The following is an 18,490-nucleotide window of genomic DNA, read 5'->3' as shown; positions in this document are numbered from 1 at the left end:
AGTAATGCAAGGTATTGCAGCGTAATGCAGAGTAATGCAAGGTATTGCAGAGTAATGCAGAGTAATGCAGAGTAATGCAGAGTAATGCAGAGTAATGCAGAGTAATGGCAGGGTATTGCAGAGTATTTGCAGGGAATTGAGGGGTTAATTTCGGTGAGCAGCGATGTGGGCACTGCAGATGCAGCCCACATCGCTGCTGACACCGATCTCCTCCCCCTCCGCTGTTCCGATCGGTACAGAGAGGGGGAGGGAGGAACCGGCCTCATAACATGACGCCGGTTTGTTTACAAGTGATCACTCCGTCATTTGACGGAGCGATCACGTGGTAAACGGCCGCGACGAGCGGCCGTTTACCGCGATCCGTGATGCGCCGGGTCCTGTGGACCCGGCGGTCACGGACGCTCTCGAGTGCGCGCCCCAGGGGGCGCGCGAGAGCGGAATTCTGGGAGGACGTCATATGACGGCCTCCCACAGTTAAGAAACCGCCCTAAAGCCGTCATTCGGCTATAGGGCGGTTATTAAGTGGTTAAGGAACTTAATAAGTGACTGAAAAACTGGGAATGAGGGATTTGGGTTCATGGAGAACTGGGCTGACTTTTCGGTTGGTAACCAGCTCTATATCAGGGATGGACTAAACCAAAATGGGGAGGGGTGCAGCTTTGTTAGTAGAGAAGATTAACAAAGTTGGAGGAAATTTTAAACTAGCTGGCGGTGGGGAGGGATCATAAGAAGCAGTGGCATATATAACAGCTTTTTTTTTTTTATTATTTAAGATATTAATTTTTTTTCCCCCAGTTGTCTTCCAGGACAGCCTCTGAGATATGGAGCGCCTCCCTTAATAGAGGTATCATATTGCCAGATTAGGATTGAAAAGGCGGTCCTCAAGGCAGATGTCAGTTTTTTTTTTTTTTGCGTTTACCCCGTTTGGAGGAGATTGGAACCCCTTTAAATCCCAATAAGGATATGTCTCAAGAGGATCTGGGAAGACAACTAGGTATAGTGCAATTACGGAGATCCCACTCCTTTCTATGGGAGAAAGGATCCCACCTCTTTAGTGGTAGGATGCCGTTTTTCCTTTCCATATCTGGAGACATTTAGTACTAGTGATGCTGTCCATTCGCTTTCTACCCCAGGCACGTTTTCCTGGGCATCCATTTCCAGTTGCATCCGTGTCAGGTTTTGCATGCTTGATTGGGGGCCGGTCAGCATGTGGCACAGCACCCAGTTCCCTCTTTCCAGTGTGCAATCCCAATGTAGTTGGGTCTTCAGGAAGAGGAAATGGACACCGGGCATCACTTCCAGGAGGAACTGTGTCTAAACTAGGCATTTTTTTTTTTTTTTTTTAAATGTTTTTTATTGAGTTTTAGACAAACGAACATTCAACAAAAAAACAAAACAAAAACAGTGACATGCCACATTGTTATGGTTAGACCCACGCAGGGGTCGTCAAGTGATTCTAACAGAATAATCGACACCTGTAGCACATCCACAACAACAATCACTAACTTAGTGCTAGGTTGGCTCCCGCTCCATATAACAACTTAGGACCAATTTCTGTAGTCGGGCCGCAAGGGGCACCAGAATAATTGAACTAGGCATATAGGATTGGTAACACAAAAAAAAAAAAAAAACCAAGACATTGAGGTGGAGCAATGCCAGGGGGCCCTCCCCATCCACACTCCCATCTTCCCTCAGGATGACATCCCAGACATGTTAATCTGTAGTCACTGTGGAGGCATCAGCCAGCCACTTAGACCACACTTTCATGTATTTTTTGGGGCAACCCCTGTTATGATACGTTTCCTTGTAATGTGGTAAGACTTTATTGACATGGGATTTCCACAGTTGTAATGACGGCGGGGCCTGCTTTTTCCAGCATAAGGTGATCATTTTCCTGGCATAAAAGAGTAGAAGTCCTATCAGGGTTCTGTCTGCTATCCTGGGGGCCACCCCTTCCACCAATCCCAGAAGGCATATCCGCGGGGTCTGGGCTACATCTATTCCCACCACTTCATGAATTATGGATAGTACCTGTGACCAGTAACGCTGAATTACCGGGCAGGACCAGAAGATGTGTATAAAGTCACCCGGATCCCCAGTACATCTCCAGCATTCCGAGGACAGGGAGGTTCTCATTTTATGTAATCTATACGGGGTAATATATGCCCGGTGTAGAATTTTGTATTGTATGAGGCGGTCCCGAAGGGATACCAGGATGGTGAAGGGAAAGTCCCACATGTCCTCCCAGTCCTCGGAATCCAGATCCGATATGTCTTGAGTCCATCTCTGCCGGAGCTTTGACAGATCTGGAAAAGAGACCCTAATAAGGTGCGCATACAGGACCGAAGTCGGTTTCCTAGTACATTCAGATCTTGTAATCTTTTCCAGGGCGGATTGCACAATTTGCGTGGTATTGGGTACCACTTGAGCCTTGAAAGCATGGGATAGCTGCATATAGCGGAATAGATGCGAGGGGGGTACATTATTGCGAGATACCAGGTGATTAAAGGGGTGTATAGTCGTACCGGTCGTGAGGTCAGATAAGAGTTTTATGCCACATCTGGCCCAAATTTTGTGGTCTGGTAGTGAATAGAGGTGGGGTAAGGTAGGATTATTCCATAGGGGGGTGTGCGGGGAGATTGCAGTCCCCGGAAACCCCTCCAGTCCCAGTCCCGCCCGCCAGGCCCTTAGAGTTGTGTGCATAGAGGGTGTCAGGTCATAGGGGGCCCTGGGACCCCGCAGGGGTAAGTGTGTCAGGGCCTCCACGGATCGGACCACCGCAGCCTCCAGAACCACCGCAGTGTTGGACAGGTCTGGTGTCATCCACCAGACTACCGTGACCAACTGTGCTGCCAGAAAATATTTCTGGCAGTCAGGAAACGCCAACCCCCCCCGCAGCACCGGACGCATCAGCGTGGATAGTTTAAACCTATGGGGGCCGGAGCCCCAGAGGAAGGAAGAGAACAAACGATTCAATTTCGTAAAAAATGAGGAAGGAATCCATTGTGGGGAGTTATGGAATAGATAGGTAAATTTAGGGATTATCTTCATTTTGATGAGGTTAACGCGGCCTAAGAGGGATAGGGGAAGGTTTTCCCAGGCTTTCAACCTAGCCCTGACATTTTGAACCACTGGATCTAGATTGAGGGGGATAAAGCTGGATACATCTCTCGAAACCCTCACTCCCAGATACACCATGTCATCTACCCATTGCAGTTGGATATTTGGCGGGGCTAGTCGTTTTGCCTCAGGGTCAATAGCCAGCAACTGGGACTTCGTCCAGTTCACCCGCAGTCCAGTTATCCTAGAAAAGTCAGTCAGTACTCGCAGCGCTCCCCTAAGAGAAGGGCCTGCGTCATTCAGAAAAAGCAGGAGGTTGTCAGCATACAGTGCCACCCTCTCCTCCAGCCAGGCCATTTTCAGTCCCTTTATATGGGGCGAGACCCGCAATGCTTCCGCCACCGGTTCCATAGCAATGGCGAAAAGTGCTGGAGAGAGAGGGCAGCCCTGCCTGGTACCCCTGGACAAACTAGGCATTTTTAATATTCAAAGCAAATGCACACATCTACCCAAATCTCCACACTTTATTTTGTTGAGAAATCACTTTGAAAAACACCCCCTAGCATTTCTGGCTATGGCCATCTTGAGTAAGGGCAGATGATTCATGTAGCATCTACTTTCTGAAATGTATCTGCCCTTAGTTTAGGCATACAGGCAGCAGGCTGTGCTTAGCCGGCGATAAGTCGTCCTCAAGACTCCTGGAGATGTAGATCATCATCATTTGCCTAGGTCTGGAAACCAGAAAGTAACTGATGTAAAAATAAATAAATGTATATATGGTATACGTTTCTATCTTTATCATTTACTAATGCTAGCAGCACAAGGATTAAAAAATAGTCAATGTTGACAAAGAGTGAAAATAGTCAATGTTGATTAAGAGTGAAGTTTTGGTTTAAGACAAGATTGCTCATTTTACGGGTTTAAAAAAAAAATTTGGATCACACAGGACATTGAGCTAAAGAGTGAACACTGAAAAGCTGACTTCTACAGCCACAGGGTGCACAACTACTTGAGGATTTCCTGCTCACCACTCTTCCGTGACAATCTGTTGCATCTGTAAGTCCCATCTTCACACATGACCTCTTGCATAATTCTCATTCATCATGTGATCATTAGGTGCACTACTTAAGCAAAAACACACACTTTAAAATGGAAGTAAACCCTTCCAAACAACTTTGACCTACAGGTAAGCCTAGATTAAGGCTTACCTGTAGGTCCAAGTAATATCTCCTAAACCTATATGGTTTAGGAGATATTTGCCCGAAAATGGGCACCGCTGTCTACGGCGCATGCGCCGTAGACAGCGGCGCGCAGGCGCACTAAATGCGGCAAGTCCAAGAATGGATTTGCCTAATTTGTCGACTCCCGTGCGCATGCGCGGGAGTGACGTCATCGCGGCTCCGCCGAATGGCAGCGTCGGAGCTCCGAGACGCGACTCCCGTGCGCATGCGCGGGAGTGACGTCATCGCGGCTTCTCCGCTGTCATTCGTCGGAGCTGCGAGAGACGCCACAACCAAGATGGATGCGGCGGACTACAGGTGACAGCGGCGACTTCGCTGGCTCCTGTGTCAGGTAAGTGACACATAATGAGCTACTATGCGATGCATAGTAGTCCATTATGCTTTACCTTTGCAGGGAAAAAAAGAGGAAGTAAACCCATCAGGGTTTACTTCCTCTTTAAGCAGCATCTATTCACACATTTCAGTTTTCAGGATGGTATGAATGTTTTGTATCCCATTTCTTAGCAGAAACACATGGAATGACAAAGCGGGACCATGATGTAAAAAAAAAAAAAAAAAAAAAAAAAAAAAAAAAAAAAAAAATCAAAAACAAGCAACATCTATGCACACATTTCGATATTTTCTGAGAAGACACTGAAATGGTATGAAGGTTTTTCTGGATAGAAATTTGTCAATAGGTTTGTTGCGATGACAAAGATGGCATACAATGTAAAATAAAATAACTTGCCAATAAGACTGAAGCACAAGGAACAGAAGCCAAGAAGTTTATAGCTATAAAAGCAGTCCAAGCTGTTAGATCAGGGGTAGGCAACCCAGACACTGGTGCCACAAGCGCCACGCGACTCCCTCCCCAGCAGCGCAGGGAGAAGTCAGTCAGATTCTAATGCATTCCAATTTCAGGAGTCCTCACGCCACACTGAAGGGGAGGCACTGTGCCCCCACACATTGTAAAAGATGGGAAACATTTTTGCTTTGCTGTAGCTGTGATCCTAAGCTTTTGTGATTGGGGGGGGAGAGAGAAGAGATTCGGTCCCTGTTTCGGCCCCATCCACCATATGGAGGAAGATGACTCACTTGGTTGACACTACCAATCTCAGAAAAAAAAAAAATTGATTTTACTGTGATTGAGAAAACCACAATCAGGTGAGTTTGTGGAATTACTGTTGAGATTCTGGGAACTTTGTTGAAATTATTCCTGAATCTTTGCGTCACTTATTACTGAACCCCTGAACTGTGTCCCTTTAAGTCAGAGCCAGTGTTCAGTGCAATGAAAAATCACGACCAACTTCTGCTGCGGGGCGCAGAGCGCCACACTTTCTCAGCTGCGGGGGCCAACTTATGATCCTGTACACAGGTCTACTGCTTTCAAAAAACAAACCCTGACCTCAGCTCATCATTGTGCATCCAATCCATATGCTTGTATGTGACTTTACATACAAGCACGTGGGCTGGATCAGCAGGATTGTGCCAGGACAGGTAGAGGCGTCTCATCTCTGCATATCACACATTTCATAGATGAAAAGAGTACAGTGGTGGGACAGGTGAGCAGGAGGGTACAGCGGTGAGGAAGATGTGCAGGGAGGTACAGTGGTGGAAGAGATGAGAAGTGGCATACATTGATGGGGCAGATGAGCAGCAGGGTTACAGTGGTAGGACAGAAAAGCAGGGGGATACAATGGTGGGACAGATGAGCTGGGGGGGGCTGGGGGTTCAGCGGTGGGACAGATGTGAAAGGAGGCGCATTGGTGGGATAGATGAGCAAAGGGTTACAGGGGGTAGAGCAGAGGAAGAAAGAAGATACATTGGAGGGACAGATGAGCAGACGGATCAGAGGTGGGACAGATGTGCAGGAGGTACCGTTCAACCATTTAAAGATTAAATCTTTTCTGACACTTGTTGCTTACAAGTAAAAATCCAGTTTCTGCTAGAAAATCACTTAGAACCCCCAAAAATTATATATTTTTTTTTAGCAGAGACCCTAGGGAATAAAATAGCGATTGTCGCAATAATTTTATGTGACGCGGTATTTGCGCAGAGGTCTTTCAAACGCTATTTTTTTGGAAAAAATACACCGACCGAAAAAAAAAAAAAACATTAAAACAGTAAAGTTAGCCCTTTTATTTTCATCCAAAAGTTTTGGAGTACGTGTTTTTGTGTGTGTATTTAATATATATATTTTTTTTATCTAAATTATACATACAAGTGAACCGATTGGAGGTTTGTTATGTTTAAATGTAAGAACTTTTCTGTATCACTTATTACTGAAGGCTGCTTTCACACTGGAGCAGGCAGGCGTTGAAGGTAAAACGTTGCTAGGTTTAGTGGCGCTTTACTATCATTTTAGCAATGCTATTCAGCTGCTAGTGGCCGAGGAAGGCGTTAAATGCACCTGTGAAGCGCTGCTGCCAAATCGCATTGCAGGCGCTTCAGAAGCGGTGCCCATTCACTTCAATGGGCAGGAATGGTGGAGGAGCGATGTACACCGCTCCAAAGATGCTGCTTGCAGGAGTTTTTTTTTTTTTTTTTTTTTTTAAACGTCTTGCCAGCGCATCTCCTTGTTGTGATAGCACTCGGGCTTTCACACAGACTGCAAGGGAAGGCAATTTACAGGCACTATTTTTAGCCCAAAAGCGCCTGAAAAATGCCCCAGTGTGAAAGGTGGGGGGGGGGGGGGATAAAATCGGCATCATATATCCGGCTGCTGCAATTTCTGAATATTGGCATCGGCCAGAGAAAAACACATATCGGTCAACCTCTAGGGCAGTGATCTGAGGTGTGGAGTTGTAGGAATTGGGGCTGATCTGAGGCATGAGTGCAGGATGTGAATTTCTCACTACTCAAGTAGTTTACAGCATTTACTATATTTAAAAAAATCCTTGTCGTGATTGAATGTGTGAAGTTGAAATTTTCTTGTTATAAAATCGGCACTCAAATTTCTTTGAAAATATTTTTTGGCACATTGTGCTCAAAAGGTTGCCTACACCTGTGTTAGATGTATATAGGCTAATCATCTTTTTGTTCCTCTGTGCAATCCATGACCCTCTCATTACTGTAGTGATTAGGTTTCCTCATACTTGAAGGAGTTGTAAAGGGTTTTTTTTTTTATACATGTGCAAGGGTTTTGCACGGAGTGGCCCTGATCCCTCCTCTTCTGTGGTACCCCAGCAGCGCTCCTGGCTTCTCCCAGCATCGAGTGCCCCCTCGGAGACCCGCATTCCAAGGGGACGCCTGAGTGGGCGTGCTCCAGAGTCCTGCTGCTGCATCCATTGACAAAGACAGCAGGACTTGGCCCCGCCCTGCACGTCACTGGATTTAACTGACAGCAGGGGAGCCAATGGCTGTGCTGCCATCATTCTAACCAATGAGGACCAGAAAAAGCAGCTGGAGCTGCTGTGCTCACCCCTGTCTTTGGAACAAAGGGGTGCTGCTGCACTATGGAAGGTTTTTCACCTCAATGCATAGAATGCATTAAGGTGAAAAACCACAAGGGTTTTACAAGCCCTTTAAAGTGATTTTATAGGGGAAAAAACAAAACAAAAAAAACAAGACTATACAAACGTTATACTCACCTGCTTTGTTGTAGTGGATTTGCACAGAGCAGTGCGATCCTCCTCTTCTCGGGTCCCTCTTCTGTGGCCTCTCCCTCCCGTTTATTGTCCCCACAACAAGCAGCTTGCTATGGGGGCACCCGAGCTACAACTCCCTGTGTCCATTCAGATATGGAGCCCTGACCCCTCTCCCCTGATCGGCTAGCTGACTGCGACAGCCAATGGCACCACTTCTGTGTCTCAGCCAATCAGGAGGAAGAATCTCAAATAGCTGAGACATTCGTGGACATCGCTGGACAGTGTGGGGGCTGCTGCACACAAAAGGCTTTTTATCTTAAAAGTATAGAATACATTTTTTTTTTTTAAACAAAAAACACAAAACTCCCTTCTGCCTTTACAACCAATTTAAAGCTTCCATACTTAAAGCGGTTCTTCACCCTAAAGGGGAAGTTCCGCTATTCTGATCCCCCCCCCCCCCCTCCGATGCCACAATCGGCACCTTTCAGGGGGGAGGGGGGTGCAGTTCCCTGGATAATCCAGGTAACTGCACACACTTCCGGCCAGACCGCCGCAGAACCCCCGCAGACGCCCCGCCCCCCCGTTGTGTTTTGGGAAACACACAGTTCCCAGAGACACAGCGGGGGACCATAAGAGACGCGCATGCGCGACTCGCGCATGCGCAGTGGGGAACCGGGCAGTGAAGCCGTCATGCTTCACTTCCCGATTCCCTGACAGAGGATGGCGGCGGTGGCAGCAGCGAGACGAGCGATCGCTCGTCATCTGCCGCCGACATCGCTAGAACCTGGGACAGGTAAGTGTGATTTTATTAAAAGTCAGCAGCTGCAATATTAGTAGCTGCTGGCTTTTAATTTTTTTTTTTTTTTTTTTTTTTTTTTTTTTTAGGTGCAGCTCCTCTTTAAATTAAATCTTGCCCATAAACGTGATTAAAAAATAAATAATAAAATGTGAAAAACTACACACACACATAATATCTGCCGCCTCCCTGTGCAAGTCTAAGCATTCAGCAGACTACAGCCCTCCTCCAGACCATGCACTGCTTCCCAGGTCCACCCTGAGCTTCCCGGCAGCAGCACAAGGTAATGAGGGTGCACTGTGATGCAAGAGGGTGAGGTTTCTGACATCTGATGTAAAAGGGGATGTTGGGGTGCTCTGGACATCTGCTTATAATTATGAAAATACTACAATTGTATGCCAGTCAAAGAGGGAGGGTGGCACATTGCTGGTATCACCCACAAGAAACTTTACTGGAGACATCTCAGAACCATGTTCCTTTCTCAGCAGTTTTCAGTAAAGTTTATGATCAATAAACAGCACCAAAAAGTTACTAGGTCCTATAAAATTAGATCTTCTGGTGAGGGAACCCTCCATGATAAATTAAATAAAAAAACAAAAAAGTTCCTTATGGATGATACCAGCAGTGTGCGATCCTCCTTTTCAGACTTGCATCATCTGCTATAGGAGTGTGAGGGCTCCATGCTGGTCTACACCTCCCCTTCACAGCTTAAGTCTTAAAGTATGACTAAAAGGCAAAACCTTTTTTTTCCCCAGAGTGTAGAAGGATTAGAACTCATGTCAGTTTTTCAAAGAACAAGATACTTTTTCATACAAGTACATGGTCACATGCTCACAAAGGGCACTTTTCCCTTTGCAAGTTTGAGGCTCACCACGTCATTACAATTTGCAAGGGCCTGCCTGACTAGATACAAATTGGATAGATTATATAGATGCTCATATCATGTAGAGATATATAAAAAAAAACAAAAAAAAAAAACAAAAAAAATAAAAAAAAACCAAATAACCTCTCAAAGCGCTATCCTATGAATAAATATAAAACTTCATATTATACTGGTATTAAGTGTCCAAAAAAAACATTTGCAGTAGAAGTCCAACCAACAGTGCAGTCTAGGGGAGGGGAGGACGTTTAACGCATTGACCGGAGACTTACGGTGCTGTCATATCTGGATGGTGAAATGCACACTGATGCATTTTGTGCCTTTTTTAAAGCGAGTGCAACCGATTTTATGTTACTCTTATAAAAAAGGGTATTACGCTATGTGGGCCGTTCTTGCCATTCCTTTTCATGTGAGAATACACCTGCCTGAATATTGCTGCCACAGTGGAGGCACACTCCATCAGGAGGAATACCCAGCAATCCAAAGAATCCTGCAGTATTTGCACATTAGGCTCTTTACCTTATATGTAAGAATCCATAGCTGTTGGTGAGAGTAGGAACACAGGAGGGGAGTACAGCACTGCGCTTTCTGCATTTACCTTCTTGAAAGAATATTGCACAATCTCACCATAGACCACACTGTTGGTTGGACTTTAATGCTAATTTTTTTTATACACTAAAGTTTGATTTTATATGTTTATTCATAGAAGGCAGAGCTTTGAGTGGTTATATTGTTTTGGGTGCTAAATTCAGTCTCAGTAGCAGCCTGTATTATGTATAAATTCTGTGGACGAACACTGTACATTTGTGATCACATATAGTTTTTCCACATTTGTTCACTTTATTTGTAAAAAGAATTTCACTTTTAAATACTTTTTTTTAGTGGCACAAGAACAACAATCCTAGCGCGGGTAAGTTTTTAGATTTTTTACAAAGTGTACAGAGATTATACAGTGCGATTTGTGACATGTATGGGTGAGCCTAAGTGGATCAAACAATAAGGCACAAAGACAACCGATAACGTATTCTAACAGTACCCAATACATGGTATGTGACGCTGGGTTTGGCAATATTGGGCAGTATTTTTATGGCGTAACCTGAATTTCTGCCCCTTTGCTGCTGAAAGGAAAACTCATGGGGGTAGGGCAACAATAGTCACTCTCAAATCCTAAGAAACATACACAATATGTTACCACCACTATTTGAGCCTCAACCCCTTACATGACCAGATACAAGTTTTCCATGTAGCACGTTTCTGCTTGCGCAAGCTCTGAGGAAGGGCGTGCGCCCCAAAACACGTTAACTGTACCCTGTGTTGTGTGCATGCCCTTTTGTCAGTTGCCCACTTTTATACTAAGTTTCTTATTATTAAATTATCTCTGGTAATGCACTAAGTGTGCACACCTTCCATTTCTGTTTTTTTTGTGGTACCTTTTGGATTACCCCATCTGAAGAAGGCAACATCCACCTAGTTCTGGGATCATAATATATATATATATATATATATATATATATATATATATATATATATATATATATATATATATATATATATATATCCTTCGCACCATCATTTTAGCCAACATCTGTTACTCCTCACCTTGGAAGGCCTATTAGCGCTGGAAGTGACTTTTTTAACCTAATGATGACATAACCACCAATGTGAAATTCATCTTTCAATTATATAACTGCAAGCTGAAAAGGCCTTATGTGGTTCTAAGTTTTTATGTTCTAAAATAACAAATACTTACCTGCTCTGTGCAACTGTATTGCACACAGCATTCCTAAATCTCTTCTGGGGTGCACCACTGGAGCTATAGAGTCCAGGGGTGCTCAACCTGTGGCTCTCCTGCTGTTGCAAAACTACAAATCCCATCATGCCTCTGCGTGTCATGCTTGTGGCAGTCTGAGTCTTGCTATGCCTCATGGGACTTGTAGTTCCGCAACAGCTGGAGAGCCACAGGTTGAGCACCCCTGCTATAGACTCTTTTCTGAGTGTGCCTACAGCATGCCACTTGCTATGAGGGCACTCATGCATGCTAATCCCTGAGCCAGCCTGCGTGTGTCTATTGACACACAGCGCAGCTCTCACCTGCCCCCTCCTCACTGACGGCAGCAGGCATCAATGACTCCCACTGCTGCCTGTCAGTTTCTGTGTGAAGAGGAGAGGACACCTCAGCTGGGCACAGTGCCGGATCGAGCCTATGTCTTATGGACACAAAGAATCAACTCAGGAGCGAGCATGCATCAGTGCCCCCATAGCAAGCAGCTTGTAATGGGGGCACTCAGCAGGGGCCAGGAGCGCCAGTGGGGGGACTCAAGAAGTGGATCGGGGGCTGCTCTATGCAGAACAATTTCACAGAGCAGGCAATAACGTTTTTTTTGTTTTGTTTTTTTAAACAAAGTGTGGTGACATTTTGTTCCATTTAGATCAGCGTTTCCTTCAGCAGCCTTGTAGTCTTTCCATTCACAGGTGTCTGTCAACAGATCCGACCAAATGACATGGCTGTGTGGGCGGAGTTATCCACATTCACACGACATTTGAACACAAACCAGGACATTGCAGGAAGAACCACACCGTAATTCAGGTAAGGATTGGGGGCACAGTCCAAGGGTATGAGGGTTAGAGAATGTGAGTGCTACACCCAAAAATGGGTGAAACAGTCAGAAAAAAGGCCAATGCTTTTAATCAATAAGGAAACCTCAACAATCCCCCAGGCTGGGGGAAAAGATAAATAAATAAACACACAAACAGGATGCAATCTGTACTTGCTCAGCGGCTGGATCACCACAAATCACTTACAATGGACCAAAGAGCTTGTGGCTCTCAAAAGATTAAAGGACCCATTCACCAGGACTACAATCCCCATAGGCTTGTTTCTGCTGATCAGCAGCCTGCTGCTCCTTTACCAATGCCACATTACTAAATGTGCAGAAGAGACTGGCCTTTCACAACCAGAATCAACATACAACCCATATATGGTGCATGGCACATAACATTTTAGTGTAAGCAGGGCTTGACAAATCCCAGGTTACAATTGCCACTAGAAATTGCATCCTGGTGCCTGGGCTTTTGTCAGCCCATTTACTGTAGTCACCAGTCGTGAGAAAAGCTTGCCAGAGTTGACAATTTGCTGTGACACGTCAATCGCTGGGAATCTCTCATCAAGTCCCTTCTCCGTCTACCCTTTTGGCCATGTTTTTATGGTCCCCCCCCCCCACAAGCAAGGCCCGCCTTGTATTTGAAGCGCTGGTTGCACGGGCAGCAGGCTGTCAGTCGGGCAAGGCACCAGGTGGCTGGGCTACCCTCCCCTCTTCTCTCTACCTATGCTTTTGGCTTGGCAGGCTGAGGCTGGTCTGGATGGCAGTGGCTCAGAACCGTGTCTGTGGCTGACCTCAGTCATCATCAATGATGGTGGTTGTCTTCCCGGGCCTTGGATGTAGAGCTGTGTGAGAGGCACCATCCCAGGGCAAGGTGTGGCTGGTGTACCTTGTGGCCTCTCAATTCAGCACTTCCCTCATCTCTGCTCACTTGACCCACCAATCTCTCTCCTCCCCCAGGCTCCTCATTGTTGTCAGGGTGAAGAGAGGCACCTGGCCAGCTTTCAGAGCTACTCACCACCCCCCTCCATACTATTGTAGTTCCTGCTGGCTCCCGTGTGTATACGTCCTTCCTGAGAGCCTGGGCTGTAGCTGATCTTTCAAGCTGGAGCAGGTTGTGGGATGGAAGGGCCAGGATGACCTTTACTTGCTGAATCCTGGGCCAGAGCAGGCTGGGAGGGGGTAATCGGGTCAGGCAATGTATCCCTGGAAGCAGCCCATGTCCCTGGGGGAGGATGCAGTTCTACTATTGATTTAGGACTCTGTGGTGTTTATATCAGAATAAATGCAGATCACAGGCGTGTTTCCCTATACACTTCATGGGCTCAGCCATGTGACATACAACACATGGCCTAATGCAGGAAAACAGCTCTGTTTTGCAGCAGCCTACCAGACACAGGATGCTGCAACACTATACAATGTTAGTGATATCACCAAGACTTAATAGAACAATATGTAGAAAGATTTTACAGTCTCCTTTAGAATCACCGAATCATTGTAATACAAGGACCATCCTTAAAGTGATTGTAAAGGCTTTGTTATTTATAAAAAAAAAACAAAAAACAAAAAAAAAAACATGTTATACTTACCTCCTCTGTGCAGTTGGTTTTGCACAGAGCAGCCCGGATCCTCCTCTTCTCGGGCCCCCCTTTGAGTGCCCAGCAGCTTGCTACAGGGGGCACCCAAGCTAAGTCATAGTTCCCGTGTATCCATTCAGACACAGAGCACTAACCTACCCCCACCCTCTCTCCCTGATGGCTGACTGACTGAGACAGAGCAGCGATGCCATTTTTTTTCCCATGGCTGTCAATCAGGAGGAGCATACTGGATGGCTGAGGGGATTGTGAACATCGCTGGAGAAGCACAGGTAGGTAATTGGGGGGGGGGGGGGGGGGGGGGGGCTGCTACACACAGGTTTTTATCTGAATGCTTTCAGAGGAAAAAAACAAAAAAAAAACAAACACTGTCTTTACAACTCCTTTAACTATCCAATGAATTTGATCCCAAGCAGGCCCTTGCACTACATAGGATGTTTGTACAATCAGATTGTGTAGTTTAAGAACCACCATCTCCTTTAGCACTCGTTAACATCGGGCCGATTTGACATGTCAAATCAGAGCCTATTACCAGTGTTCTAACAATATGTGCCCGCCGTCGGAAAAGTGCTCACGCATGCGCAGGATGGAGCCACACTCCAGCCGATTTGGAGATCAGATGGAGTGACATGACCATGGTGCATGCGCAAATCAGAGGCCGGCATGTTTCAACAAGAGAGAATGTCACAGACACTATTAAAAGCCATTCACAGAGCGGAGGGGCACAGTAGTTTTCATGTTGTGCCCAGATGTTGCGTGGCGGGGTTTCAGTCTTCTCAAGGTCGCCTTTCTGTCAGTGTTGCACGGCGGCTTTAGTGTCTTGATCAGCGTCTGTTGCCTGTGTCTAAGGGCGGGTTGCAAAACAGACAAACGCTGCCCTGCAACAGTGTCCCCCTCCGCTCTGTGCATAGCTTTCAATTGCGTCTGTGAAATTCCCTCTACTATCCACAAATGCCTCCTGTGATGTGTGCATATGCCATGGTCACGTCACTCCAGCTGATTGGGAATCAGTTGGAGTGCGGCTCCATCCTGCACGGGCACTTTTCAGCCGAGGGCACATATCGATAGAACACCAGCAATGTCTGAACCAGTGCAACTGAGACTTTAGAGGCGCTGCACTGATTCCTAAAAGTAGTCTCTGCACTACTTTTGCCAACTTCTGGGGCGATTTATCAATAGACATCTGTGTATGAACCAGCACAGATGTCTCAACACGCCCCTGAAGTCGGACTGAAATGCCAGTTTGAAATCTTGCAAGTTCAGCTAAACTGGCACAATTTTCAACCTGCATTCAGTGTGAACCTGGGCTTACAGCTACTAACAACTATGTAATATAAGTGCTGGTGCAAATTGAAAGAAATTGATTGGATTGTACAGGTTTGTCCTCATATTACAGTCTGAGTAAATTAGATTATACAAAGATTTTAGAGTACGACAACCCTTAGGTCTTGTACACGCTACTAGTTTTTTTTTTTTTTCTCAATCAACCTGCTGACAGCTCATGTCAGAGCTGCTGTACTAAATCTGATGTCAGTACAGCGATCTCCCCTATTGTTCTATAGTGTGCCGACAGGGAGATGCCTCCAGGAACCAAAATACTCCAGTCCAATTGGGAGCTGGTCAGCAGACCTTTTTCGGTCATAGCCCGTATATGCGATCCCACCCGACATTCAGCCTGTGTGTACAGAGTTTAAGAGGTGCCCATACAATTTACAACCTGATTGTACAATTTTTTAGATCTACCGTTAACTATGTAGTACAAGGACTACTCACAAACATGTGAAAGAAAACCGCAATATAAATAGCCTTCAGGTGATTGGCTCGGAGGAAGAAGGTATCCCTTTGAAACGCGTCAGTCAGCAGCCCTCAAAAATCTTCGATTGCCATCATCCGAAGGGCATTTATATTGCGGTTTTCTTTCACGTTAGTTTTTAGTTTTTTTTTTTTTTTTTTTTTTATTTACTCCTTTAATAAACTAGATCTAAGGATAATGCACGAGGTTGTCATGGCCTCCCCCCCCCCCCCCCAATTTCTCTTAAGACTGCTAGGAACCCCCTATCCTTGAGGGCAGCATGGCCTGAGGCATTGTCCACTACAATCTCTGGTTAGTTCGCAAGAGTATTTGTTTTCTGCTATGTTGTACAAGGACCTGCCCAATTTGGTACAACTTTAATAGGTAGGTTCTAATGCTACATAGTTTTGGTAAATCTAAAAGGAGATTGTACAGGGATTGTCTAATCAAACTGTACGGCGTATAGCCAGCATTACTAAAACCCATGTAATCCGAAGACAAACCTAAACAACCGATTCAATTTCTATACAATCAGCTGCCACTTGCAAAGGCTCTTTTAGTCATATACTTTTCTTGTGAGTCACAGAAGTGCACTTTTGTTTCCCTGTTACCCCAAATCAGCCAACAATGGGTCAAAGCCAGCTGACACCGAGCCACTCCAGTCTCTGGATGTATTCTGACAATGTCAGATCCACCCAGATGCCGGACCGTCAGCTGGCTCAGCCTCTCAATACACCGCTGAGCCAGCTACTCCCCATCCACAGCCTGGCACTCTAGTAGGCGCTAGAGGGGCAGAACAGAGAGCCGGTGACTGAGTTACCACTCACAGGATGCTGATCCCATCCCTGGTTTTGCCGTGTGGGACATGTGCTGGTACCTAGTATCCAGAAGCTGGGAGACCTTCCCTGGTTTTGCGTGGGAGGCATTTCCATGACACGTGTGCTGATGTGTTCTGCTAAGGACCGAAGGCTGGGCAGAGCCGATGGGAACATCTGTGCCATAATGGAGGCACCTGGATGGCCGTGGAGCCACTTCAATAAGGCAGGCTGAAGAACCACTTTAATAATAAAAAGATCATACAATTACCAATGTAACATGGGGGTCTCCCTAATCTTTCCAATCAGGTAGGCCCTTATACTACATACTTGTTGGTTGATCTAAAGTTCGTACAGTGTGTAGTGTGGGTTATATATCAAAAAGGAGATTGTACAATGTATGGTCAGTCTGGTAGAGATGGTGTGACTGTAGTGTACGATGGGCTCAGCCTATACGGATGTGCTATTGTAGTACAAAGACACACACACAGATTGTTGTGATTAGCCCACCCTGGTTGTACAATGTCCCCGATCTTAATACACTGAGAAGTATCTGCATGTTGTAGGCTCCAGCCCGTGGCACGGTCTCCCCGTCTAGGCCTGGCTGAGGATGGAGCTGCATGCTGGGACTTGTAGTGTCACCATCTGGCAGGCCGCACTCCTCCGCTACTGAGCGCCCACTCACTACCAATGCCGGCAGACACACAACACGGCCCTCCGGGTCCCCACAGCCCGCCCGCGCCTGGCACTGTACGACCCACCACGTCAACGACTCCAACACTGCGGAAATGAGGGACCGGCCGGCCCCGCCCGCACTGCTGGCAGCTCAGCCCCGCCGCACCGGAGCACTCAGACACAGCGCCAGCTCAGGCTGACCACGCCGAAGCCCACCGCGCAGCTCATATCTTCCTCTTACCGGTATCACCGATGATGATGTATTTGAAGAGATATGCGTACGCCATGTCCGGACTCTTGCCTGCTCGTCACTGCTTCTAGCGGACGCGCTGACGTAACCACGGGCTCGTGCACGGCCGCTAAAATGAGAGCGCATGCGCAGCGCTGTGCCCTGGTTGTCTAACAGGTTGGTATACGGCAGGAGCCAGGTAATGTTGACCAATGACCACGCCCCTCCGCTCAGCCATGCTCTAGTCTACCCAGTGGAACATTGCGCCGACACACCGGCTGTGATTATTGTGCTCTGATTTACTGTCACCACCACCCAGCTGTACTATTACTGACAGCTATAAGCATGTAACCACAACCCTGCAGCTGCTTTACAAGAGTTTATGCACCCTAAAGTATTTATTTATACTTAATTATTTAGCACTTTTTTTCCACAGCATGATGCACTTAAAGCGGTAGTAAACCCGCACATTTTTTTTTTTTTTTTAAACCTGCAAAGCAAAAGGCATAATGAGCTAGTATGCACCGCATACTAGCTCATTATGAAATACCTTAGAACGATGTCAGCTCCCTCGGCGTGCATCGGGCCAGATGTCGGGGCCTCGTTCTAAGGTATTTCAAAGTTTCTTCCGGGTATCGCGGCTCCGGCGCTGTGAGTGTCCGGAGCCGCGATATCGTCACTCCCGCGCATGCGCGCGGGAGATTTCAGTCCCGCCGCTCGGCCGCTGCCGGATTTTGACGGCGAGAAACCCCTTGTGCGCATGCGCCGCTGCAGTCAGCGGCGCATACCGAGGGGAATATCTCCTAAACCGTACAGGTTTAGGAGATATTTTTTTTACCTACAGGTAAGCCTTATTATAGGCTTTCCTGTAGGTAAAAGTTAAAAATGTGGGTATACAACCACTTTAACTCATCTCTGATTAGTGTGATTAGTGGGGTACTTGGACTTGCCCTGAAAGTTGGGGGGGAGGGGAGGAGTATGTGGCTTTAGATCAGGTTCTCCCCCTCCAAAGAGGTCTCCATTCATGGGAGCCCCACCCAGCACTTGGCAGGTCCAGTGGCAGCTGGTGTTTTTGTTTGGGGGGGGGGCAAACACTCCCCCCCCTGACCGTCAGTGGAGAAGCACTAACACAACTGACACCTACTTACCCTGCCCCCCCCCCCCCCACCCACCGCAGTGTGACACTAGCATAGCTCCCAACTGTCCCTGATTTGGAGTTAAGTCTGTCTGTCCCTCATTCC

At 46.6% G+C, this 18,490-nt stretch overlaps 1 protein-coding gene across 1 annotated transcript in view; it reads right to left on the bottom strand.

Annotated features, from left to right (window-relative positions):
* The window catches only part of RAB2A (RAB2A, member RAS oncogene family), a 156,958-nt gene extending 139,546 nt beyond the window's left edge, over nt 1-17,412 (bottom strand). Inside the window, exon 1 of the mRNA XM_077492754.1 lies at nt 17,262-17,412. Within this exon, the coding sequence (XP_077348880.1) occupies nt 17,262-17,307 (46 nt within the window). The 5' untranslated portion in view covers nt 17,308-17,412. The remainder of the gene's footprint in view (nt 1-17,261) is intronic.
* Nucleotides 17,413-18,490: the final 1,078 nt, after the last annotated feature.

This window comes from Lithobates pipiens, unplaced genomic scaffold, assembly GCF_037356315.1.
Source record: "Lithobates pipiens isolate NorthernLeopardFrog02 unplaced genomic scaffold, aLitPip1_a1.2 Scaffold_19, whole genome shotgun sequence".
NCBI lineage: Eukaryota > Metazoa > Chordata > Amphibia > Anura > Ranidae > Lithobates > Lithobates pipiens.
This window is presented reverse-complemented; position numbering and strand designations above follow the sequence as displayed.